Raw genomic sequence first — 27,936 nt, 5'->3', positions numbered from 1 at the left:
GAGAGACCTGGAGCTACTGGAGAGAGTCCAGCGTAGGGCTATGAGGATGATCAGAGGGCTGGAGCACCTGCCCTGTGAGGAACGGCTGCGAGAGCTGGGCCTCTTCAGCCTGGGGAAGAGCAGACTGAGGGGGGGTCTTATCAGTGTGTACAAGTACCTGAAGGGAAGGTGTCAAGGGGACGGGGACAAACTCTTTTCAGTTGTCCCGTGTGACAGGACAAGAGGCAATGGGCAGAAACTGAAGCACAGGCAGTTCTGCCTGAGCGTGAGGGGGGAATTTCTTCCCTGTGAGAGTGACGGAGCACTGGCACAGGTTGCCCAGAGAGGCTGTGGAGTCTCCTTCTCTGGAGATGTTCAAGGCCCGTCTGGATGCAACCCTGTCTAACATGTTCTAGGTGACCCTGCTGAGCAGGGAGGTTGGACTAGATGATCTCCATAGGTCCCTTCCAACCTTATTGATTCTATGATTGAACCAAGTTTTGTTAGGAGCTAGAAATCTTCTCAAGGACACATTTACTCTTAAGCGTTGGAGTGTGGCTTACAGTAGTAGCCAATTCAAAAGCGTATATGTTTGTTTATGGTCAACATACTACTCTTGTCTTTTGATTTAAAATTAACCACTGATACAGAAGTTATGTATGTGTCTGCATGACTTTGTATGCACTGCTCAAATGGCATTGGTAATAGTGGTTCCATGTTTTTGGAGTTGATGTATGATTCTTGTTGTGATGAGATTGTAAAGTGCTTTTACTTAGGTAAAAGCACTTTTTTTTTTTTTTTTTTAATTTCTTGACTCCTGTTCTGCTTTTGACCTGAAATTTTGCCTGTAGCTCAGTCTCTGTGTCTTAACTATATTAAGAAGGACGCAAAAATGCCTTTCTCTTTTGTGAAGAGATGGTACAGCTTGAAGAAGGAAATTGGACTGGAAATTTTAGACAGGCCTAATGGTGAATCTGTTAATGAGATGCTTTAGGGATTTTTGCACAGCAGTGGATTGTACTGACATTTTGACATGATCCTTGAAGTCTACAGTCTATCAGGAAATTTACTTTAACATTAAAAAAAGGAAAAAAAAAAGCAGGGATGGGATGGGGAAAGATGCACAGAAAACTGCCTTATGATAACCTCTGTGTGTGTGTGTGTGGGGGGGGGGGGTGTGGAATAAGTTTCCACAGTTTTTTCCACATTCTGCATAATGGTACTAAGGAGTGAGTAATTGTTCTTTCCTTATTTATATTTTTTTTATATTGGCAAGAGTTCTAGTGTAGGCTTAAACTGGCAAGTGTTCTTTTGCTGATAGGGTATATTTTGTTTTGGTAACTACTGCTTTAAACTATTGTACTTTTTGCACGTGTGGACTGTACTTGGATTCAGAGTTTCCTGGTCTAAATACACTGGTGAAACTTTTATTTCATCCTGGAATAAGTTTGTAGTTTATGGATAAGAATAAGAATGAACTTCAGCTGTACAAAACTTACATAATATTAGGAATGAAGATGGTTCCTAGTGTAAATGGTAAATGTAAGGTGGTAGTCTTATGGATAGTAACTGTAAATGAATTTATTCATTGTTAATTTGTGAGTAACTTGTTAAGAACTATTGAGTAGAACTATATAGATTAAGTGCGATATACCAGAAGCATGGTAATTAAATTTTAGAGGACTTTTTCAGGTAACTTACAACTGATTCTGTGAACATTTATAAATATTTCTGGGAATTTCTTATTTGGTGTATTATCCATATTATACCCTTCTTATGTAGATCAATAAACTGAGTTTAGAAAAAGACTCTAACTATACCACTGCTTTTCCTTCATCACAATGTATTTTTATACTGTTTTGTTATTTTTCTCTGTGATTCTTTTTTGAAAAACTTGATTAATAACCTAATGCAAACAATGTTTAAAAAATTAATTCAGTGTAAATTCTTTTATTGCTACAGCACAGTAGGATAACAAAAGCACATGCTTAAATGATTTTATTATGGTACATTTCTGTAGAAGAAAAAATAGGATGCAGTTTCAGTTCATTCTTCATTCTCAGACAAAGCTATAAATTTGCAGCCTGCTACTTGTGCATCTTCTTACATAAATATCTGTGAAATAGTTCTTTCATTTGTTAAAAGTTAACTGAGTATTGAAAAAGATGAATTCATCCTATGATCCCAGTTCTTTCAATGAAAGCTTCTGTAACAAAGCACTCATCGAAATACAGAGATCAAAACAAGTTTTGATAAAAACAGCATAAAAGGAAAATAAATTCAGCATGTTCACTGCCTCTTCCCTCTTCAACCTTCCTGAAACTATTGAGAAATAGTAATATTTTGTCAACATTTGTATTACTATTTCCAGGCCTCTAAAGACAGTGTGATTTACATCTAGATCTTATGCCCTTTTTATTAACCTTCTTCAGGAAAATACAACTTCGAGATATTAAATTAGATCTTAACTGTTTTAGCTGTACAACAGCTTGTATGAAGTATGATGGATATGAGTATGAAGGATACTGAGCTAGCACTTTTCCTCAGAAGTGTTAAAATTTTTGATTTTCTTATTTGGACAGTGGTGTTTCTTGTTCCTTTTTGAATACTTTGGGAAGGCCAAATTTAACTTGGCTCATACTCTCTAGTGACTGTTGCTAACTACACGATTCTGTATCCAAAATGTGGTTGATGTTTTGATATGCAAGTTGGAGAAGAATAGGCATGTTGTCAAGTTACATTGGCTTTGCAACTTCAGCTATGGTTAACTCCATCTATCCATCCATCCATTCATCTCTTTCTCTCTCTTTTTTTCTCTCTCTCTAATGCTCAAGTAGAGATGAGAGTCTGAATATTGTCTCAGGATATACTCAGTAATATAACTTTTTTCTTTTGTTAGACTAAAAATGAATTGTTTTATACTAAGATCTTTTGTATTCTTCTACTTACCTTGAAGCAATAATAATTTATTCCAAAGCAGACTAGCAATGTTGTCTTAAAAGTTCACTTAAAGTTGACTTTAGTTGACTAAAGTTGTCTTAAAAGCAGATTAGCATTGGGTGAGAGTGGCAGTGCCTCCATAGGATGGAACTGAGCACACTGGTAACTCAGACTGGAATCGCTAGAGGAAGATTTGTCTAGAGAACAGTCCTCATACTATATGGAAGCTTTCACAAAATCTTAAAATGTGGATGCTACAGGAATGATTTGTATCATCACTTGTTTGTTTCAGTAGACTATTCTGCTGTATCTGATACTTTCTTAAACTCAACTGCTGAGTCCCTGTTTGCAGCACTCAGTAACACTTGTGTATGATGAGCTAGTAGAAAGAATATGAATATGCTGCTGGTGTGTTAAGTAGACAGACTTATCTGCTTCCTTTTCCCAATTACATCTACAGAAGGAGCACAACCCCTCCAGGCTCAGGGAAGGAAGATGCGTGTGCTTTCTTGCACAAGATTTTGGGGAGAGGTTAAAGAGTTTTTGTGGAAGGCTCTGCACTGTGAAGTCCGAGTATGTGCTTAAACTTGCAGCCTCCCATTTTCTTTCACTCTGCGTCTCCGAGCTGATACCTTTTCTAATGAGGCATTGCAAGCACAACATGACCTTTTTCCTGTCATTGCTGACAAGTATTCAGTAGTGATGTTGATTACATGCTGCTCGTTTTTCCTCCGTTTTTATATATTTAGTCTCTAGGTCTGTGGGATTACTATTACTGGCTCTTTGTTGTCTTCTCAAGATGTGAATGAAAAGTGCTGTTAGTGGTGATCTTAGTTTAGTTACTTTACATAGACTGGAGTGGTGGGATGCTTTATGACTTAAAAGGAAAGATAAAGAAGAAATGTCCTGTTAATAGATGTTGCAGTCCTTATATTGTGAGAGCTGAGGAAACCTAATGGAAGTTGTCAAGAAAGATCAATTTGCAGATATTTACTACCACTTCTTCAACTATTTAATTTCTGGTTAAATCAATTTTTCCTCTCCAGTTTTAAACAGTGTTTTCCCCACAGTGTTATCTTAGCTGATCAAATTAGAATGCTTAGTACTCCATACATCTGTATTTTTAGGAAATACAATGTCTAAATTTTATAAAAACAAACTCTCACAGAATTCAGCATTGTGATCCATCCACAGCATGTAAAATTTGGCTTTTTAAATAGATGTGTAACTTAACTTTTTTTGCAGGGGGCAGGAGGGATGTGGGTCTGTAAAGACTATAGAGAACAGCTTAAGTTTCACATGTTCTTATTTCTTTACTTAGGTTGGCTGAAGACTTTTGAGGACTACTTCAGAGATCAGACACAGCATATCTTAAATAACATGGTTATAAAACTACAAGAAGACAACCGAAGAAAATTTTTGTGGTCTGAGATTTCTTACTTTTCAAAATGGTGGGATGGAATAGATAGCCAAAAAAAGGATGCTGTTAAAAGGTTTGAACATCTATACAATTTGTATTGTACTTTTTGCAGAATATTCTGAATCTTTGTGTATTTGACTACACTGTCAACTTGATTTCAATTGCAATGTGGTAAAATGAGAATAATCACACTATTAAAGTTCTAGCTTTGAGTATTTGGTTATCTTTTTTAAATTAAAAACCAAAACTCTATTTAGAGAAATGGAGCCAAGTTACTGAGTTGCTGGGAAAAAAAAATGGCTGAAAGTATCCTTGCCCAACCATTAAGATGTTTTTTTAAATTGTGCGTGCTGTGATTAAAAATTGAACTACTATGTTTGAAGTGGCATAAAAGTTTTGGCAGTGAGATGAAGATAATCGTTCATATTAGCTATTTTTTTAAGGTAATTTTTTCCTCAGTTATGATAGTTATAAAATGAGATGTTTTAATGAGATGTTTAAACTGTTTAATAAATATGCGGCTATGTAAATGTTCAATAAGTGCATACTCTTCACACTTTCAGTTCTTTTTTTAATTACAGATAATGAAGTAATACAAAAATAAAATTTAACTAGATATTGAGACAGGAAACATACCGCTTGGGTAACTGCTAAGTAAGAATCTAGTTTTGAGATGCTACCCTTGTTAAAAAAAAAAAAACTGCTATATATGCTATATATATATATAGTATACTACTTGTATTTAGTGCTTATATATTTTGTGTATTTAAACTAAGATGCCTCAAGACAGAATCCAACAGTTGGATGAGGGGCATCCCTTCAAGGTACACTGGGTGCAGCTAAAGCTGCAACATACATTAAAGTTATGAGAGCCTCAAAGCTGCAAAGCTTTGATATCCCTGGAAATCTTGGGAGTAACATAGGAAACTCTCTGTTTAAACAGTTATGCACACTCTGTAGAGCACATAGAGCACATTAGAGCACATTGTAGCATTTCAAGATGATAAAATCTCTTGGAACACAAAAAGCAGTAAACAATATTCACTAGGGAACTGTGTACTTCTTGCTTCAGGTAAATTGGATATTGGTTAAACTGCTCTTTAGTTATAGAAGAGTTACAGAGCATACACAGGAGGTTATTTTACTGTATGTTCTCATTAGTTCTATGAGCATTATTTATGGTATGAGTAAATGCTGGTATGCTTATTGTATTTCTTTACTGTATATCTGATTAATGAATTCAAGAATGTACAATGTAAGTGCTGAAATTACTTTGTTTGATTATAAGGATCATCGTATACTGGAAGCATGATTGTTAGGTCTGTGGGCATCTTAAAAGGGAGCCTGGATCATTCTGTGGTCTGTTTCAATGAGATGGTTTAAAGTCTTATATATATAAAACTTAGAAACTCCATCAGCTTTCTAAAATAATAAAAAGAATGTTAGATCAAGGGTGGAAAATATTAGTAGTGCTTGGAGTGCAGAATATCTGGGCATCTCACTCAGTTGTCCTTCTGTACTGTCGCACGTGCACTGTTTTATTTTTATAGTCTTTACAGGAAATAGCCATCTTCCTGAATTAAAAAAAAAAAAAAAACAAATATTCTATGGCACGTGCAGAAGAGCAGATAGTCGTGCTTGCACAGAGTTACGAAGAATTTCACTGTTCATGTATTCATTTTTTCCTCTTTTCAGTTAAAAAAAATGTAGTCCGGTATTGGAACTAGGATAATCAATTTAGATTTTGGCATTGCTTCCCCAGTAAATCTCTTGTGTGTTCAGAAGTTGATTTTTAACAGTATATTTTTACAATGAGTTTCTGAACACAATTTCCATGTTTTTCTTCCAGGTTAATAAAAGATGGTCAATTTGAAATAGTAACAGGAGGATGGGTTATGCCTGATGAAGCCTCTTCTCACTACTTTGCTTTAATTGACCAACTGATAGAAGGACATCAGTGGCTAGAAAGGAATCTAGGTATGTAGCTTGATTTAAAATTTTGCTATGTTAGTACAGGAAGTCAATTAACAATTCTTCTTTGTATTTCTCAGGTACTTAGAAGGCTTTTTTTACTCTGCTTTCCCAAAACATTAAATCAAACCACTTACTGAAAACTGCAGGATCGAGCCTAGTATTTGCAATTTTTATTTACAGATGAAGGTTCTTGGAGAAAGTGTATTTAATCAAAGTGTTTGGACAGGGAAAAAGTTTAATGGAAGATGTGCATAATATATGAACATGATAAAACACAAGACTAAATCATGCTAAACTGTAGTTCACATGCTGCTGGTATCACAAACAGTTTTCAGGATTACTATTTCTGTCTTGGAAATCATGAATAAGGCCTTAAAATCGTTTGATTAAAAAATTTAAATGCCTTCCATATGTTTGAGTTTATTCTGAAGGCTGGGTATTAGATTCTTTTGGGTAAGCTTTTCAAAAAGCAAATATGAAACTTACTAGTAATGGTAAGACCTAACCCCTCTGTAATCTGTTAGAATCATTTACATTAAATTAAAAAGAGTTCATATTTGCTTTTGAAACTTTGAAGAAAGACAAACAACTCCAGAATCAGTGGATTTACTAAGTGCCTGCAATAAGGCTGACTAAATTATTTTGGTGGCTTTGGGAGATTTTCTGGTTTAGTTCCTTAATTAGAGATAATATTTTTTTTTTAATTAACTCTTTCCTTGTGTGTAAAATATTTGTACAGAGATCTAATAACAGCATTATTTCATTTAATTGAAATTATTTTGTAAAGCTATTTCATTATATTTTTCTTGGATTGCAATTCTCATAAATACTGTTTGACATAATTATGATTTAGAAAAAAAGCCTAGTAAGGGTAATGGATTGTCTACCTTTTTGGGGGAGGAGGAGAGGAAAAGGAAAAAATTGAGATATTTATTGAATCAGATAAACCAAAGTTAGATATGGCTTTTTAATTTGCTGATATGGAAATCAGTGGAAAGACAATAGTAATGAACTGGATTTTAATGACTGCTAGCCAAGTAAATCAATTAGTTTTTGAAAAAAAAGTTAATCCTAATGCCAGCAGAGGTTAAAATTATTTATATTACAGTGAAAATTCACTGACTTATAGCATCTTGCCATCTGCATCTGTTCATTTTCTTTCAATTTTTCTTTTCTAATTGTGACATCTGGAAAAATTCTGAAATGAAAGAGGGGATGTATATCATTATGATTCCATATAAGGTTAAATATTTGAGACAAAAGTTGAAACAGTGTAACAGTATAGTGCCCTAATCCCAGGGGGTTTTATGTAATTAGCCTGACTGCCCTGCTTCTAAGACATTTGATTCTACAGAATCAAATCTATTTAATTCTAGAATGTTAATTGCAAAGTGTGTTCTTAGGGAGACTTAATTGCCTATATTTTTCATTTACCTTCTTGAAAACTTTGTCCTTAGAGATCTGATTTAAATTATATTGGTAATGTTTGCTTTATTGGGTGAAAAGTAAAAACATTTTTTTTCCTCCTTCTACTCTTCCTTTTATCAACAGGAGTAAAACCAAAGTCTGGCTGGGCCATTGATCCCTTTGGGCATTCCCCGACAATGGCTTACCTTTTGAAACGCACAGGATTTTCCAACATGCTTATACAGAGAGTTCACTACTCAGTTAAAAAACACTTTGCAACTCAGAAGACACTAGAATTTTTTTGGAGACAGAACTGGGGTATGTTTTTTTTCCTTTGTCTCAATTTACTTTATTTGTTGCTTTATTATTTAAAAAATAAAGAAAGCTTGAATAAATACTATGAAAATCTCTACAGGAGCAGCTTAGCTTATTTGTAGAAGTTAGTCAAGTCTTCAGAATTTTAAACTATTTTTTTTTTGGTAAAAAACCTTTCATTTTGTTTAAAAATTTCTAGGAATTTTTTTTAATAACAAAAAAAAGTAAGTATATATGTTGAGGAAGGGGTTAAATATAAAAACTGTAGCGTTGTCATTGTTCCTCTGATCTTTTTACTTCATTTTCAGTTCTATTTTAACTTTTTCTCATTTCTCTTCTCTAACCCTCCTTAGAAAATATTTATAGGAGAACCAGGAAAAGCAGAGGTTACAGACTTTAGTTCACTTTTCTATTTCCCATTTAAAACTGTAAACACAGGATTCATCTTCCTTTCAAACATATGTTTGAAATGTCTCTTCAGAGAGACCTGGACAGGCTGGAGAGCTGGGCAGACAGGAACCTCGTGAGATTCAACAAGGTCAAGTGCAGAGTCCTGCACCTAAGGAGAAATAACTCTTGGCACCAGCACAAGCTGGGGGCTGACCTGCTGGAGAGCAGCTCTGCAGAGAAGGACCTGGGAGTGCTGGTGGATGACAAGTTGACCCTGAGCCAGCACTGTGCCCTTGTGGCCAAGAAAGCCAATGGTCTCCTGGGGTGCATTGGGAAGAGTGTTGCCCGCAAGTCGAGGGAGGTGATCCTGCCCCTCTCCTCAGCCCTGGGGAGGCCTCACCTGGAGTACTGTGTACAGTTGTGAGCTCCCCAGTACAAGAGAGACCTGGAGCTACTGGAGAGAGTCCAGCGTAGGGCTACGAAGATGATCAGAGGGCTGGAGCACCTGCCCTGTGAGGAACGGCTGCGAGAGCTGGGCCTCTTCAGCCTGGGGAAGAGCAGACTGAGGGGGGGTCTTATCAGTGTGTACCTGTACCTGAAGGGAGGGTGTCAAGGGGACGGGGACAAACTCTTTTCAGTTGTCCCATGTGACAGGACAAGAGGCAATGGGCAGAAACTGAAGCACAGGCAGTTCTGCCTGAGCGTGAGGGGGGAATTTCTTCCCTGTGAGAGTGACGGAGCACTGGCACAGGTTGCCCAGAGAGGCTGTGGAGTCTCCTTCTCTGGAGATCTTCAAGGCCTGCCTGGATGCAACCCTGTCTACCATGCTGTAGGTGACCCTGCTGAGCAGGGAGGTTGGACTAGATGATCTCCATAGGTCCCTTCCAACCTCACAGACTCTATGATTCTATGATGTTTTTTAAAAAAGTAAACAGAGATATTCTTTTTTCTTTTTCTCATGTCTTTCTTTTCCTCCTACTCCCATTATCTTCTGATTAGAGATCATATTTAGTGAGGAGAGGAAATAAAGTGTAGGTGGGAAGGAACATTTTCCTTAAATGATAACCAAAGTGTGAATATTGGTTGAAGATAAAGGGTCTTGTTTCCATTCTTACTATGAGAAAAACTTTGAGGCAACCAGTGGATGGTTGGATGATGTGACAAATTAGTCTCATAAGTTTCAGCAGCTTTCTGTAGACTTGAAATATGTAGGTTATCTTTCATCAGAAAAATTGATTATTAATGTTTCTCCATTTCAATTTGCAATGAAATTCTCAACCTTTTTAGAATAAGGATAAGTGCTTTCTTGATATTATTTATACATTATAGAGAATGAAAGAGCAGTTAAATAATGTAGCAATTTTATCTCAGCAGACTAGTAAGTGTCTGAAAATGCCTTTACTTTCTTATATGAATATTGAGTTTTGCTTTGCACTGTACCAGCATTCCAATAAGTATAACAAATATGTGCAAATGTATTTTGGACTTGCAATTTTAAAAAATAAGCTGATATGTCACTGCTTTATCAATAGAGGGTCAAATAAATCCATTTTATAATTAGCGATGAAAGGTAGTGATGATTATAAAGTTTTTCAGCTCCTATACCTTTTTCACAGGATGCTAAGGGGGAGGAGGAAATTCAAAAAATGCCGTCTGCTGCACAAGCAAATTTTACTGTAGGAAAAACATAGCACTATTCAAGGTGATGTCTATTACTGATGTTTTAGAGTTTTTTTTTTTTTTTTTTTAATGTTAGCATATGCCCCTCAGTGTACATCAAGTAAGTATGTATACTTGATGTGACTTTTTCTAAATGGTTACAAGGCTAAACTCTTACATGGTCTAATGTTTGAGCTTCCAAACAGAGTAGCATGGCCTTTGGAATCAGTTTTGAACTCAGATGCTTTCACAGATGTTTCACCTACAGTTTAACCTTGTAGTCTTAATTTAAAGCAATGAAAGTTCATTATTATTTTTAACTGAAAAACAAAACATAATTGTGATCTGTTGTTTTATTACAGTTCTTTTAGGATGAAATTCTTTTGAGATCACAGTTTGTTTGGACAGCTGGTTGGCCTCTCTTCTCTTGCTAGTCTTTGCTTCAATCCTATTTGTTATTTTTCCTTGAGCAAAATCTCCACTATAGCAGTCTGTATCTCTCCCCATCCCCTTTGTTCATGATGTGGTTCGTGATTAGGAGACTAGAAGCTGTAAAATTAGGTGGTGTACATAGAGTAAATTCTGATGTTGGTTGAAATAGCTGCTTTAAAAAAAGCCTATTCTTGCAATGTGATATCATTAACAATTTGCCTTGATTTTTACTGATTTTTTTTGGGGGGGAGGAAATGCATGGTTAAAAGGAAATCTCTCTATTATTATTATAATTTTCCTTCTCGCAGTACAACAACCTTAAAACCTTGCTTCTGAAAACTTCTGATTCTGGAATGGCAGTTGTGTAACTTGCGTTCATTAAGCTGTCTTGAAACCATTTTCACTATGATTCACATTTCACAATGTTCTAGAAACAATATACTTTGATGTATGTTATAGGAAGCAAAATTTTCTAGGACTTTTTATTTAGAAATTGTGAATATACTGGGAAACACTGTATAAGCATTGGAGTAAAAAAGTGTGACAGCCTCCAAGATTGTACTATCAAAGATAAGAGCACATTCATCTAGCATAATATGCAAAGCTCGTTCCAGATAAGAGAGTTCCCACAGTTGAAAGGTAAATGCATGTATTTATGGATTATTAACTGTTAAGTAATAAGATAAGAGTTCCTTTAGAAAAGATGTAGAGTGGTGCTGTGAGGACTCATCTTCTTATGGCCTTTGAAGAACATTCTCATATGTATTGTTGGCATACTTTTTTTGGGAGCCAGGTGCTGTGGCACGTCGAGCATGTTTGTTTCTTATTTCCTTATAAAATTTTTTTGTGTACGTAGTGCTGGAAATAAATAGTTGACATTCATGGTGTGTTAAAAGATGAGTAAAATTAAGGCTTCCTTTAAAGTGAAGTTTTGAAAGACCTTTCTAAAGGCTTTGTCGTCGTCTTTTTTTTTTTTTTTTTTTTTTTTTTTTAATAAATGTAGATCTATTTGAACTAAAAATTCAGCTCTAGCTCCTGGAGAGAAAGCACATACTTCAGGGAATGGTCTGACTAGATGGAAAAGTTAGGATTACAAAGGTGGTCTGAAAACTCTGATAAGTGCATAAAATCATGTTGTTAATGTATTGAAGTTATTAGTATTTATGAAATTACAATATTGTTTATACTAATTCAGATATACTAATGAAGTAATGACAACACTTTTTATTCCACTGAAAATGTAAAACATGGCTTTCTTCATCTCTAAAATTCTAGAAATAATGAGATTTATGTGGGTAAGAAAGACCTAGTATTTTGTTCTTATCTCTCCAAATCAGGAGGTACTTGGTAAAGACATCTCAATCTGTGTTAGCTCTATTTTTGATGTGCTTTATATAAGGCAGATAAGAAGAAAAATTTATCTCATCTACATAGACTCCAGGTATGGATCTTCAGAGCATGAATGGTCTTGGTCTGATGTTTTTAATAAGGTTCTTGGATTAAGACCATGAAACTGATTTAGCTTTAGCAAACTTGAGAAGGTTTATTTTAAAGGTGTGCTCTATGTATTTAATTACAGATTTGGGATCCAGTACAGATATCCTTTGTCATATGATGCCTTTCTATAGCTATGATGTTCCTCATACTTGTGGTCCAGATCCAAAAATCTGTTGCCAATTTGATTTTAAACGTCTTCCTGGAGGAAGAGTAAGTTGTCCATGGAGAATTCCGCCAGAGGCCATTCATGCTGGGAATGTTCAACACAGGTACATTTTTGTATATTTTGGAAGTGAATAACTTAATGTTTTCCTTCTAGATTGTCTAGCTATGCTAGGCGAGTTTTTATATAGCTCTTGAAACTGGCTGCAGGAAAATAATACCTATAACTTGCCTTACATTTGCACTTAAGTTTAGAAAGCAATAGTGAAATTTATAAATAGGTTATGACTGAGAAAGATGCATTTAATTTTTTTTTCCATTCATGATGCATAAGTGTCTCAAATATCCTGGGTGAATACCACACTGTACATAGTCATTCATTTGGTTACAGTCTTGTCAAATTCCTTTTACTTTCTCATGCAGTTGAACCTTGCTGAGCATTTACTGTAGCACATCCACTAAAAGTGTTTTTTTTTTTTTTTTTTTTTTTTTTTAATATCAGCAGGAGGAAAAAACAAGCATTCTCCAGAAATCTGTTGTGGAATATTGCTTAGACTCATCTGACTGTTTCTAATGCTTTATCTTTTTATTTTTTTCTTCCTCTGATTTTGCCTGCTTACCCACCTCAAGAATCCAAACAGTTTTTTTTTCCCCCAAAGTATTTTTAGCATATGTGTATTTCATTTGAAAATTGTCTTGAAAGAATTCTTTATTGGTTTAGAGTTTTTTTTCATTACATTTTACATGTTACAATTTTTACATTTACTTTTCTGGCTTTTTTTAGGGGGGGGGCGGGGAGGGGGTAAGGGGGGTACTGATCAGAGAGTTCTTACCTAACTTGACATAGCTAAAGGATCTATGTTTGATCAAGTCAGTACTGTTAGTATCATTAAGCATCTAACTGCTCTAAAATACAAATATAATGCAAGTTGAAATATATAAGTGGCTGTCAGTGCAGGTGGCTTATTTTACAGCTACAGCATTAGAATAGTTTGAAGTTCTTGCAGCTAAGCTCTAGAAGTTCTTTGAAGCTTTCTGAAGTACGTACACAAAGCAGAAGAAACAACATGCATGGAGTTAGTAACTTGCATCTTTACCAGATGCCTTTACTGTTCTCTATTATAGTTGTTCTCACAACTTTGGCATGGCTTGGGTCCACAATTTAAGTGCTTTTTACAGTATTTAAGTTAATATAGTAAATACAAAAAAATTATTCTGTCACTTATTTTAGGAAGTTTTCTTAAGGGAGATTGTCCATAAGTCTCCAGTTGCAAACTTTGGTTACATCTGTACTGAGTAAAAGGTGAAAGCAGTATGGAATTGAAAAAAAAAAATCCCTCATTTCTGTCATTATATGTAACATTATAATTGAGTGGTACTATCCTCTCCACAGCTGTGTGCTTGATTTTGATTAATCCACTGAAAACAAGCTTCAAATAAATTCAAAATACAGTTGTTACATATCTAACTGATAGATTACTGTAATTTTTTGAGAGTTCTATGCATAGCCAGTGATCTGTTTCCTGTCAGTGGTCAGTTGAAGACTTCCAGAACATAGTTTAACAGTGTAGTTATACTATGCACTAATCGCAATATAGTCGGATGCTTACTATGGTATATCCTCACAGCTTCTGATAATCTCTAGCCTATCTTCCTGAAGTGGACGCTTTAACTGAGTCTGTGTCCTATGTCTTCAGATTCACTTCTCTTCGTTTTTTTCAAGTAAAAATGCCAACTTGTTATGCCACTGGTAAGGATCAAGTTTTACAATTTTACAAAACTACCTTATAATTTTGAAAAAAAATTCTTGAAAGATTAAACTATTAAAGCTTTTTTTCCACCCTCCCCGCCCCGAAGGAGGTTCATTCTAAGGCCTTGATGTTGAGATTTTAAAGTGAACAGTTGTTGTCAAAATGTGATTTGATGCAGTATCAGATTCATATGATGCACATACCAAGTCTTCGTACCCATTTTTTCTGAGTAGACTAATATGAATTTTGTCAAGAATTTTGAAAATTTGCTTTTGTCAATAAAATTTAATTACAAGACTATTGAAGATAAAAGCAAAATGCATCACAATTGTCTTATTTTAGATTGAACTTGGAATACTGATGGGAAAAAATGTCATTTTCTTTAAAAATAAACAAAAATTGAAGGTGACAGCAGTAGAGCTAATAGCAGAATCATTTTGGCACAGCTGGGTCCTTATCAAAGGAAAAGGACCTTTGTAAAGAAAAAGCTGATGTTTCTTTCGGTCAGACTTATTTTTTAAAAAAAAAATCTTGAATTTGCATCATGATTATTTGAGGCAAATAAATAGAAGAGCAACAATTCTAGTTAGCCCTGAGGAATATGTAGAGAACCTGCTGGAACGCTTTTTAAGATTTTTAAATTTTTTAATCAGATCTTAATTTATCCCTGCACTTCCAAGATACAGCTTTTGCATAACAATTTAAATTAGACTTTGTAGAAGAAGTGAAAAAAATTCTAAATGATTCTTTAATCATGTGAAATAAAACCAAGAAAAGAAAATGGGCCAAGTATGCAGTGAAGGTATGGTCAATTTTAAGGATGATATGTTTCCCAAAGCTGAATCAATCCTTCACATCAGTTTTCAGTAGCTATAGCATCTAACGGGGAGTGTAACAGCAAGGTGGTAGATAATACTTAGGGAGAAAGTAAAACTAACACATTGTCTTTTAATTCAGAGAGCTGGATCATTTACAACCAGAACATGAAAAGAGTATACACATTTCCTCTTTGATAGTGTAGTTTCAAATAAATCCATTAAAACATAGGAAGTGCTGTGTTGCTGAAGAATACGAAAACCATTACTTGTATTTTAAGCAAAAGTGGGAATACTGTATACAACCAAAACCTTTTCTGGTCTGACTTGTGTAACAAAACAACTTACACAACTCTTATGAAGAGGAGATTAGAGAGAGACAGAAGTAATTGGAAAATATATCATTATATCACAAGTTTACAGATTTAAAGATTTGTCTCTGCTCTCTAATTGCCTTATTTTTTAAGACTGGAAAAATATATGGTATCTATACTGTGTGGATCTGAATAAAGCATTTGATACACATTTCATCAATTCAGTGGCAAGATTTAAATTGCTGACCTTTCCTCAATGATAAAGTTGCACTGAAATTAAAACAAAACAATAACAACAAAAAAAACCCACATAGGTCTGTTTAGCTGGGATTATGGTTTTTCATTCTAGTACTCTTATGATCATAGCAATATAAGGAAGAAATATAAAGCTGAAAAATCAAGACTAATAGCTGCTGGATTTATAATTGCCCTGCAACTTTAATTGTGATTTGATAGGCATGAATGAAACACCAGTCTTATTAAAAGCTTATACTTGTTTAATAATGAACTTAGTTACACTCTATAACAGTTTAAGTTATAAAGATTGTTATTGCATGTGTCCAGTCCTCCAGCTGCGTCCTTACGACATCCTCAGGTTTATATGCTGAAGTTCTAGATTTTCAGGAAAATCTGTTTAATACTTGAATTATGAGATTAGTCACATTAGCAAGAAACAACAGCTGTTTAATGATTATGAGTTGCTTTTCTAATGGAAGCATAACTTTTGGTGTATGTCTTTTCCCATGCATGAAAATGGGAGAAGATTCTGTACTGCAGGTTATATACTACAGAGAAGAGCTCCCCCTCCCTCCCCAATATTGTGGAAGCACCCAATTTGATCCTGCTTTCTTTTCATCTCTTGTTTTGTTCACAGAGCTTTCAGCTTCTTTTCCTATATGTTTGGTCATACTGTACAACATGCAGCTGGCATGCAGGTTACATGGCTGATGTGGTGCTAGTGATTCTAGTTTGCAGTTGGCCTTGAACCCTTGTGTGGTTCACTCTTATGAAGTACTATCTTGTGTGTGTACACCAAATCACCTGAATAGCAAACTGCAAATCAACTGACCGATATTCTTTCCTAATTATGGAGCAAGGAGCTAGCCCTTAGTGCTTCATGTGCTGCACAGCAGAGACTATGAAGCCATGACCACCATCAGACCTGTCGCATAAGATTTGCTACAGGCTGCCACAGCCTGTGATTCTCACAGACTCCGAGTAGCCACTATTCCTCCTCCTTTTACAATGTAAGGAGTGAACATAGCCCTGTATTAATTGATGCCTTTTAGCCAAACTTTTGAAATTTTTGAGTTATGAAAAGACACAATATGAAAGTGTTTTTCCTCATCTGTCAAAGGTCTTTGTTAATCTGAAAGCTTCTCAAAGAGTTTTTTTTTTAAAAAAAGTCTTCAAGTAAAGTTGTTACATACTTGATATATTAATACTATTTTCATATAAGTCCAGTGTTGCTAAGAGTGTAGTTAGGATTATTCTGTATATTGAGAACTACATAATACATCCTTATACAATTCTGAGAACTTTTGATTGGATAAAAACAAAATGTTTATATAAAAAAAGCCATTAAAATTGTAATTGCTGCTGGTAATATAGATCCATAATTATAGGGCTGGAAAAGTTTAAACACTGTATTATTAAACTTTTTAGTTTTCCAATTTTTATTTAGGTAGACGAGATAAATATCAAAACACACCTAATACTGTGTTTACTGGGGAGTCAGAGGAAAACGTTTTTGACCATCAGTGGAATCTCAAGCCTTTTCTGCAGAAGTATTTTGCATCTCCAGCAAATCCTATCTGAGGGCTTTTGCTCATTCTTTTTTTCTCTCCTCTCTCAAACAGTATTTTAAAAAGCTCTTTGAGAGCAACTTCAATCTTTTCAAGTAACAGGTTTTTTTTTGCAGAGTGTATACATAGTTTTGAGACATCTTACTTGCTTTGGTGTTTTGTAATTGAAAATGATTTGCAGTGGAAGGAAGATACTGCTACCTCATTACAAGCACCTAAGAATTCTGTAGTAAAAGGTGATTTGGGGACAGGGAGAGCAGCAACATTGAATTTTGCAGTAGATTCATAAAGAAACTTTGAGGAGAGATGCCACAGACAAGTATCCTATTAGCAGTAACCTTTCCTGAAGTCCTGTATTTCTCAAAAGGCTCTAAAATATTTTTCTAACCATAGACTGCATATGGGAAATTTGAGTTAGTCTGACTTTTTAAAAGGGAGAATTACCAAGTCTTCTGTTGTGCCAATTGTAGTAGTTCTATAGAGAGAAAAACTTTGTTAAAGTCAGGATGCCATTGGAAGTCACGGAAAAAAATTTCAGGCATACGTATGTAGTAATTTGAACCACAAGTTCAATTATAGACAAAGGTGAAGGGGGGAAGCTGCTAGATTAGTCTAAATGCTAGTCTCAGCAGAGCTATGTAGATCCTTAACTAAAGATCCGTGCCACCGCCTACCCCAGTATATTCAGATCTTGTGTTTACTCAACTCTATTTAAAGCAGTTAAAAAGCAAACATCCTGACTTGTTGATTGGACTGGAAATCCATATTTCTTTATGAAACTTGTTTAAATTCTCACAGAAATGTTTGTGCAAGTATTAAAAATCTTCAAGAGTATGAAGTAAAAGTAGATGGTGGAGGTAAGCCGCATTTGTAGAAACAAAAAGCCCACTGGAATCTGGGATTTGCAGTTGTTTTCTTTTTAAACCTTTCTTGTTTACAAATACATCACTGCAGTTTATATTCCCTGCTAAAATTATTTTCACAGCTTTAGAGAGGATCACTACCTGAAATCTTCAATACTGATTGAGGGCTTTGAGGAGGGTAAGGGAAGAAACGGGCATTTTCATTAATCCAGATATCAGACCTGTAACTTTAATTGTATTGCTGCTTAATGAGAGGACTTGCCAAAGCTTAAGAAGACTGTAAGAAGCTGGCTGAAGGGAGAGCAATGATTGTAGGCCTTGCAAAAGATTTCTGGTGAAGATTATTACTGGAGTTCCTCAAAGATTAATTTATGGGCATTTTTTGTGTCAAGGACATGAAGCTATAAAGCTAAGTGTCAAAGGGAATTACCAGAGGGGACAAGGAGAGCTAGCTTGCTTGTTTTTGTAAATAAAGGCTGGGGGGGATTAGGATTGTTATCTAAATCTAAAGCAGGTAAACGTAATTTAAATGAGAGGTTAGTTTTGGCAAAGGATCAAATTGATGCAGGCTGACCTGCTGTTCAAGATGGACCTTGATAAGTTTATGGGAGGATTTAATTGACACGGTGTCTGCAACAGTGGTAGGTTGGATGTGATGTCTCAGTGGAGAATTGCATCCAGATTTTTGTCACTAAAAGGAATTGAGAAAAATACTGTGCGTCTTATTTAAAGTCAACCCATTACACAGTTTAGTATCTAAAAATTTTATCAAGTACTGACCTTTATTCTGCTGTTTTATAAATTGTGGGGTTTTTTTTTGTTTTTTTTGTTTTTTTCCTCCTAAGGGCTTGGATGATTTTGGATCAATACAGAAAGAAGTCGAAGCTTTTCCGTACTAAAGTTCTATTGGCTCCTCTAGGGGATGATTTCCGCTATACTGAGAGCTCAGAATGGGATCAACAGTACCAGAATTATCAGAAGCTGTTTGATTATATGAACTCTCATCCTGAGTTTCATGTTAAGGTAAATACAACATTTTCTTTTCTAGTTTACGGACAAAACTGCTTTTCTAGGTACACTGAGACTCCATTGGGGGTGTGTGTGTAATTTTGACAGGTGTGGAGCTTTACTCTGCAAATTATTTTACAGCAAATTGGTTAGGCTGATTTTTAAAAAACAAAACAATCTATCTTTTCCACCTATTTTCCTTCCAAAGCAAAATGAAAACTTTGCTCTAAATATCATCTGGTTGAAAAGTATAAATAATACCCAAATGAGATTACTTTAAGAAAAACTTAAACCCAAAAGTTATTTACTAGTACTGCTGTTTTCACAGACTTCAGGGTTGTGGGGTTTCTTTGTTTTTAAATTCATACATTTTGCTTCCAGCTCCTACACAGTAAAATTTTTTGGTGCACTTAGTCATCATCCTTTTATTTTGAAGTATTTATTAAGAAGTTATACTAGAAGAGCATGCAGATACAATCAGCTTACATTTTTTACACTTTCTGATGTTAATTTGAATTCTTTGTTATTTCTCACATACCTAACGGTTTGTCACTTTAAAAGTGATTATATAAATTTCTTTATTAGAACTTTGGGAATTGTATTACTTTCCTTGGATCCTTTTGGTTTTATTTATTTTAAGAGGAACAAAACAAAATATCAAGAGATGCCATTGCTGGCATGGGTTATCAAAGAGGATAAAATCCAACAAAGTGACTTGGCTATGAAAGGACTGAATATACTAGCGCAAGGATACTGAGGATAGGATTAGAGACCTTCTGGGCAGGCTAGACATCCACAAGTCCATGGACCCAGATGGGATGCCCCCATGGGTAGTGAGGGAGCTGGCGGATGTTGTTGCCAGGCCGCTCTCCACCGTCTTTGAAAGGTCCTGGAGAACTGGAGAGGTGCCTGAGGACTGGAAGAAAGCCAATGTCACTCCAGTCTTCAGAAAGGGCAAGGAGGAGGACCCAGGCAACTGTAGGCCAGTCAGCCTCACCTCCATCTCTGGAAAGGTGATGGAACAGCTCATTCTGGATGTCATCTCCAGACACATGGAGGAAAAGAAGGTGATCATGAGTAGCCAGCATGGATTCACCAAGGGGAAATGCTGCTTGACCAATCTGATAGCCTTCTCTGATGGAATGACTGGCTGGGTAGATGAGGGGAGAGCAGTGGACATTGTGTACCTTGACTTCAGCAAGGCTTTTGACACTGTCTCCCATAACATCCTCCTAGAGAAGCTCAGGAAGTGTGGGTTAGACAGGATTGAGAGGTGGATTGAGAACTGGCTGAAAGGCAGAGCTCAGAGGGTCGTCATCAGTGGCGTGGAGTCTAGTTGGAGGCCTGTGGCTACTGGCGTCCCCCCGGGCTCAGTGCTGGCTCCCATCCTGTTCAACCTCTTCATCAATGACCTGGATGAGGGGACAGAGTGCCTCCTCAGCAAGTTTGCTGATGATACCAAGTTGGGAGGAGTGGCTGATATACCAGAGGGCTGTGCTGCCATTCAGAGAGACCTGTCTGGGCTGGAGAGCTGGGCAGAGAGGAACCTCATGAGGTTTGACAAGGGCGAGTGCAGAGTCCTGCACCTGGGGAGAGATAACCCTGGGCACCAGTACAGGCTGGGGGCTGACCTGCTGGAGAGCAGCTCTGCAGAGAAGGACCTGGGAGTGCTGGTGGATGACAAGTTGACCCTGAGCCAGCACTGTGCCCTTGTGGCCAAGAAAGCCAATGGTCTCCTGGAGTGCATTAGGAGGAGTGTTGCCAGCAGGTGGAGGGAGGTGATCCTGCCTCTCTCCTCAGCCCTGGAGAGGCCTCACCTCGAGTACTGTGTACAGTTGTGAGCTCCCCAGTACAAGAGAGACCTGGAGCTACTGGAGAGAGTCCAGCGTAGGGCTATGAGGATGATCAGAGGGCTGGAGCACCTGCCCTGTGAGGAACGGCTGCGAGAGCTGGGCCTCTTCAGCCTGGGGAAGAGCAGACTGAGGGGGGGTCTTATCAGTGTGTACAAGTACCTGAAGGGAAGGTGTCAAGGAGAGGGGGCCAAACTCTTTTCAGTTGTCCCATGTGACAGGTCAAGAGGCAATGGGCAGAAACTGAAGCACAGGCAGTTCTGCCTGAGCGAGAGGGGGAATTTCTTCCCTGTGAGAGTGACGGAGCCCTGGCACAGGTTGCCCAGAGAGGCTGTGGAGTCTCCTTCTCTGGAGATCTTCAAGGCCTGCCTGGATGCGATCCTGTCTACCATGCTGTAGGTGACCCTGCTGAGCAGGGAGGTTGGAGTAGATGATCTCCATAGGTCCCTTCCAACCTTACTGATTCTATGATTCTAATTCTCCAATGAGATAACGTTTTAAACTAGTAATTACGTTTGAGTGTCAGTATGCACTTTCATATGTTCTAATGCATCAATTGAGAACTTCAGAGACTTGTACAATAGATAATATTTGTGCTCAGACACATTTTCGTCATCTTTCAGTATGAGAATAAGAGATAATGGGCCACAACCTTGTTTGTTCTCTAGTATTGGGTGAGAGGGAACACTACTGGGAATTTCATTTTCTGGCTTTTTAAATCTAGTCTGCATTTTTCTTATTTTTTCATACTTTTTTCAGTTTTTGTGCACAAGCCTTTCCCCCCAGCTTTTCTAGGAATTCCCCCATTCCTTGCTCTGCAGATTTAGTTAGCTTCTGTAGTGCTCTTTCTGCTGACTCCTGGCCTTTTGTTCTGCAGAAGAAAGATCTCTTGATAATTTTCAGCTTCTCTGAGCTGGATTTTACCTCAATGTCCTATGGGATATGGATGACATATGATATACCTGAGTGCCTGTTATGTCTTAGTTGGAGGGAGAGAGAGAGATCTGAAGAGTACTCTTTGCAAATATTTTAAATCTAAAGCATGTTGTGATCACTAGCTTCATTTTCCAAAATAATGTATATGGTGTGCAGTTAGTTAATCTTTGGACGGTTACAGTAGTACACTCTCCACAGTATCCATTTCTGCTAGCCTGCACTGGTTGATTTCTGGGGTAAAATCTGAAGGCTCTAGCTCTGATGTGGTTCTTCAAGAGCATCTGTTATGCTTAGATGTCAGAAGGATTCTCATCTAAAGGGTTATGCATAGTCATTGTCAAGGTGTCCAGGAGTCTACTTCATCAGCCTTGGCTTTCCCCACCTGAATTAAAGCCTAGTAATCAAAGCAGCCTTTGGGGCTCTCTTAAAAACATCCAGACCTTTTCTAGTTCTTAATACCAGGACATGATATAATATGGAATCCTCTAATTCAGCCTCTTCATGTCTAGATTGCTTTGTTTTGTTGGCAAACTAAACTATTTGCCTGGCAGACTAAAACTGTTGGCACTGTTTTAGTGTTTTGGGTTTTTTTTTGTTTGTTTTTTCTTTTCACCAGTGTCGTTCATCCTTGGAAATAAGAGCTTAGCAGTAGAGCTTTCTGCCTGTGCTGCGCTTCCCCTGTAGATTCTAATTCCTCAGGCGAGAGGTCAGGCTTAGCTTCCTGAAAACCTAGATTAAATAAGGGACGAGTTCACATTTCTGCCTTAGGAAATGCTGTAATGGCTAGGATATTACTACTTACACAAGGGGCTGCTTACTCTGAGCTTCTGATCTTATCAGAGGTTTACCCTTCCAGAGACAAATTTGAGACTAGGCTGTTTATTCAGTGGATACCTCTGTTGTCTTTGGGACTCTCTTGCCATTAGCTTTCCTAGGATCCTAAAACTATCTGTTAGATTGTTATGAAGAATATCTATTCTGCACTTTAGAGAGGGTATAACATCCCTTTTGGAGATCTTTACACTTATTCTGGAAAAATTAAGCTGAGACTTTTTATATGCTGGTAGTCTCTTCTACCAGCCTTTTTTTCACTATTTTTCCACCAAATGAAGTTTATTGGGTTTTCTTCAGTTTTGCCTGGGTGCTATGGTGAGTTTCCTTCCTCTGGTGTTATGCAGCACACAGAAGAGAGGTCTTAAATACCTGATTTTTCTTGGTCCGTTGATATTTGTTTTCCTCCTTCTGAATTATCTATTATAGGCAGCTATGATCATGAGGGAAAGGCCAACTGTCCTAGAAGAACCTGCTAAGGCAAGATTCACTAATATTGGGATTTCTGTGGCAGTATGCTTATTTCTCTGCTTTGCTGCAGTTCAAACTGGCATGTTAAGAGACTTCCTTCATCTGACAAGTCCTTGGATCTTCTGAATGATTTTAAGTGACTTTTTTTTTTTTTTTTTTTTTTTTTTTTTTTAAACATCTTTCAGCTGGAGTTTGGTCTCACTTAAAGAATTGGTATGTCTGTTCATTGTGCACCACATGGCAATCTGTGCTTGCATAGCCCAATGACAGGGTTCACCTCTCAGAGCTTCAAATGTTATGCTCTATCTGATTTCCCAGTCTCTGCCCTTTCACTAAGAGGGAGACTGATCTAGATGGTGTCTCCATCCCACAAGGGAACAGGAACTCTGTTTCACCACCAGCATGATGTTCTAATCTTATTTGTCAAATTCAGAACAGTCATAAAAGATATTTCCTTGTTTTAGAGGGGTGCACCAGGACATTAAATTTCATGGTCAGAGAAGGAGAGGGTGGTCTTACATCAGCTCAGCTCAAAGAACCATTATCAAGAGTAACATCGAAATTTTCATTCTGAACAAGCAGAGGTAGTTCATATCTTTCACTTTCATCAAGAAGTGGCAGGGTTGGAATCGGAAGTGACATACTGGGCAGTCAGTAAATTCACTTGGACTGCTGAACATCTTGATGACCAGTTCTAGCTGTTTCAGACTGTCAGAGCATGACTGCAAATCCATTGTCCTGCTTGTCATTTTAAAAACTGGGTGCGTATGGTCTAAGATAGTTCTCTCTGCTGCTGACTCTTAAAAGAAAATGCCTGGTATTCTTTCATTAAACATAAAGGTATTGCATTCTTTTTTTTCTTTTTTGCTGTAGCTGTGTCTGGTTTGAGTGATTGTGATGTATTAAGAAAGTATAAATGTGTATGAACAATTTACCTTGAAGAATTCCAGCTACCAGTACATAATTTCATTTTTAGTAATACATTGAATTCCCTATATCTCTGACCTCTGAACCTTGTAAATCATGTTGTAGTTCTAATTTGTTATATATGTATGTATATATGTGTGCCTGAATTTTATATACTCATATATATTTTATATTTGTAAAAGCATAAATGACATGTAAAGGAGAAGAAATTGTAACCCACATAGGAAATTGTTAAAATCATGAGGGTTGAATTGATAATAGAAGTATGTTCTACCCTTCGGAAATTATATCTTTATTTTTGTTTTGAATTTACTGAAGGACAACAGAAGATATCATTATAAATTTTAAATATTAAGAATAGTAAAGATAACATTAAAATTCTTTCATTTTGTGATTTTTTTAAAAAAAATACTGAAATAGGGCATCCTTAGTGTCAGAATAATACACCTTATTACAAGTCACTTAAAATTTTTTAATTAACATCTTTTTTTCTCCTGTTTTAAATTATAAAATATTGTATGTTTAATATTATAACTAAAAAGGGATTGTGACTTAATTGTATAATGATTATTCTTCAAATTAAAATTCACAGCTTATTATAGGGTTAATAGTCTTCTGAGCTCTCTCCATTAATTATTTTCCCGTCTTGTTCAGTTTCTCAATATTGACAACACTGACAATATTTCTCCCTTCTATTCCATTTTTTTTTTTCAGTTTTTGTATCTCAAACCTGGGGGTACCATATTTTGACTTACTTTGTAAAGGGCTAAAGTTCTTGTGTTTCTTTTTTCCTTAGTATGTTTTTGAAATCACCACAAGACAATTAATTTTGTTTGTTTTTCTTTTCTGTGCAGTATTACATCTGAATAAACACAATTTAATTGTATATAATAACTATAGAGAAAGCTTTGGAGAGCAAACACTAGTTTATTTGATCAGCAGTCATTTTAGGTGAAAAATATGTAGGAGATTCTGGAGTATAATGGTGTTAATACTGAACAAACTTTTTTGCTGCATTATGTTAAGTTTCTTTATCTTTAATTTTTTATCTTTATTAGCCCAGACATCTACCTAAGCTGGATTGCTAGACTTCATTGGTCATGGGGAAGAAAAAGAATTTAGGGTGTTTTCCTCACTACTGAAATATTAGTTTGCTCAGATATTAGAAACTTTCTCATAAGAAGAAAAGCTTACTTTCTGTTCAGCTGTTGAAATTGCAGCTTTTATTTTAGATACAGATTTATTCTTGGAGGCAAAACTATTTCATATCACATGAACTAGAAGTGATTTTGGAAGAGCTAGTAATTTTGCCTGAAAAGTGAGCAGGGAGATTTTAAAGCTCTTTAAACAATAGGATTTCTGCTATAACTCAGCAGATAGGCATATTTCTAAAATGTGTATGAAAGCAAGCATGTTCCTTCTCAAAATCAAGAAAGTGAACTGTGTTATAGTCACTTGAATTTTCTTCCAGGCTCAGTTTGGAACGTTATCAGACTACTTTGAAGCTTTGCGCAAAGAAAGCAATTTGGGTGAAAAGAATAGCAATTCATTTTTCCCTGTTTTAAGTGGAGACTTTTTCACATATGCAGACAGAGATCATCATTACTGGAGTGGATACTTTACATCACGACCATTCTATAAGCGACTAGATAGGGTTCTGGAATCTTATCTGAGGTAAGTACAGCCATCCTGTAAATGGATAACATGTCTGAAGTGTATTAAATGCGCTTGACAGATGGAAAAGTAATTTCAAAATGCACGTTTTAAACTTACGTCAGCTATTACACTAAGGCTGACCTAAATGATGTCTAAATGTAGATTTTTGTTACAATGATTAATATGTGTGTGTGTTATTTTAATAGACGGACAGTAATATTGATGTTTTTTTTCCATCCAATTAAATAACAGTTGTTTTAAAATACTATTCAAGTCACCAGTGATTCCTGATTTCATGAAAAATAGCAGGTATATTTTATATTGAGAGAAATAGCTTCAGCTATGTTTCATCTTTGGAAAATGATCAATGCATCTGTACACATACTGAAAGCTTCTGAAATTGATGCTCTGATGTTTCGTGTTTTTTTTTTTTTCCTAGAAGTTGTTTAGTATTGATGTGAAGTGTTTTCAATGTTGGTTTAATGTTTTCTTCTTACTGTCTGTGATCATCTAGCATGGCCTGCCTGCTCGCCAGTTGATTTGACTCTTGCCCTCTTTAATGTGAGCCTTTCGTTCTGTCTGTGCTGCTTTTCTGAACATCTTGTACACATTCTTTTTTTTTTTTAAATCTCATTGGAAATGCACCATTTTATCTGCCTACAGACTCACAGTTTTTCAAACTTTGCAAGACTGTGGATGTTGCTAAAATTTAAGGAGCAATATTTGTACTTGGGTGCAAAAATGTTTTTCATAGCATATGGATTGCTTGTAAGGAGTGTGCACTATGAAATTAGATTTATTTTTATTCTTTATGTACCTAGAGTTTTTTAAATATTTGTACAAGTGACATCAAGTGTGCTTGCAGTCTTAATTATGTTGTCAGGAAATAATAACATTTAAAAACAAATCTTTTTGAGGAAAGGGAATATCAGTCTGAGTGACCTGACTGATAGATGCTTTTTAGCAGAAGAGGATGGTTACTTATAGGTTTCAGATCAGAGCTTAAAAATTTAATAAAACAAAAAGACCCCACTTCTTCCTTTCTTCTCATTATAGATTTTTTTTCTTAATGATATTTTAGTATATTGAAAAAAGTTTGTATCCAGTTCTGAAAAATGAAATGTCAGCAGTGTAGCAAAATGTTAAATTGATACAAATTTGGAATGGTACAACAGTGAACTTTATTTTCTGCAAAAATATTTCTAAATGGCATTCCTGGGATAATTAAAAATATTTTTATATGTTACCAAATGTATTTAGCCAAATAATAGCAAATAACAAAAGACGTTATCAACAAAATTTAGCAAGCTTTTTGGAAGCAGCTGTGAATCAGACTAGATCTACTCCATTCACAGCAATTACTAGTGCCTAAAGTAGATAAACATTCCATTTGCTTTGTCCATGTTCTTATGTTTTACTCAATCCTAATACAAACCAAAAAACTTTGGCTGTTTGGGTGGCAAGTCTTCGAGAGAAAAAGTTGCTATGTGAGTCTTTGGCCTTCTGTGAAACATGCTTAAAAATACTCTTCGAATTAGGTACATGGGTTGGCACAGGTTTCAATAATTACTTCTTCCTCTTACGAAAAGCAGTTTCAATGTCTCTAAGATGCTTAGTATTTTATTGTTTTGTCAGGGATAGCAGGTTTTAAAAGACTGAGGATAGGAGGGAGGTCAGAAGTCCCCATTTGCGCTTGTCAGATAGCTCTTTTTAGATTTTGCAGAATACTTACAAATTACAGATCTAGTCTTTGTTATGCCCAGTGATTTTGTTAAAAATATGCTGCTAATGCTGCTCAGTATTTCTTAGCAGTCTGTAGCATGCCACATGATCAACCCTCTGCAAAAAAAAATGCAGAAAAAAAGATGTCTGTTTATTGGCATGTGGTCTATTAATGCTTTTGCTCTAATCTCTGAAAGCTGGAGTTTTTTTTTTTAAAAAAAGCTAAATTTTGTTACAACTTAAATTTTAAAATTAGGTATGTCATGCATATGCGGAGTGTAAAATGTGTTGAGCCTAGTCATAATTACAAAAACCTTTAGTAGGTGTTATTCCATAGTAACATACTGTGTTTATTGAAAGCTTAGGGAGCTTAAGTACAAAATTGTTAGTCACCTTTTTATATCTAGATGGCACAGTGCAGGTGATACCTGGCTATATGAATTTATTTTTATATATATATCAGAATATTTAAAACATCTATGAAAAGAATTTTGAAAATCAGCTTTAGCAGAGGGAATAAATCTTAGAGCAGTTTCGCTATGTAGCTCCACTAAAATAGCTGTTTGGATTTGAAAAATACATGTGGTTATAACTTAACAAGATAACACTGGGAATAATAATACACTGTATTATTTAAATGTTTTATAGCTTTAAATGTTTCATAAGAAAATATGTTGAGCACTGAGGGTGAGTTGTGCAAAAAAACACCCCATTAAAACCATTTAAAACTTTTAATCATAACTTTGGAATTTTAGAACTGTTATGCTGAAGTTTTGTACAAGAATGTTGGAAAACTACAAAGTCAAGGAAAA

The 27,936-nt window shown here is 36.0% G+C and overlaps 1 protein-coding gene across 1 annotated transcript in view; it reads left to right on the top strand.

Annotated features, from left to right (window-relative positions):
* MAN2A1 (mannosidase alpha class 2A member 1) overlaps window positions 1-27,936 on the top strand; it is a 126,826-nt gene that overhangs the window by 30,624 nt on the left and 68,266 nt on the right. Inside the window, exons 4-9 of the mRNA XM_062600171.1 lie at window positions 4,241-4,412; window positions 6,189-6,316; window positions 7,865-8,038; window positions 12,096-12,282; window positions 18,569-18,746; window positions 25,218-25,420. Of these exons, the coding sequence (XP_062456155.1) occupies window positions 4,241-4,412; window positions 6,189-6,316; window positions 7,865-8,038; window positions 12,096-12,282; window positions 18,569-18,746; window positions 25,218-25,420 (1,042 nt within the window). The remainder of the gene's footprint in view (window positions 1-4,240; window positions 4,413-6,188; window positions 6,317-7,864; window positions 8,039-12,095; window positions 12,283-18,568; window positions 18,747-25,217; window positions 25,421-27,936) is intronic.

This window comes from Rhea pennata, chromosome Z (assembly GCF_028389875.1).
Source record: "Rhea pennata isolate bPtePen1 chromosome Z, bPtePen1.pri, whole genome shotgun sequence".
NCBI lineage: Eukaryota > Metazoa > Chordata > Aves > Rheiformes > Rheidae > Rhea > Rhea pennata.
Note: the sequence above shows the minus strand (reverse complement) of the source record. Positions and strands in the feature narration are given on the sequence as shown.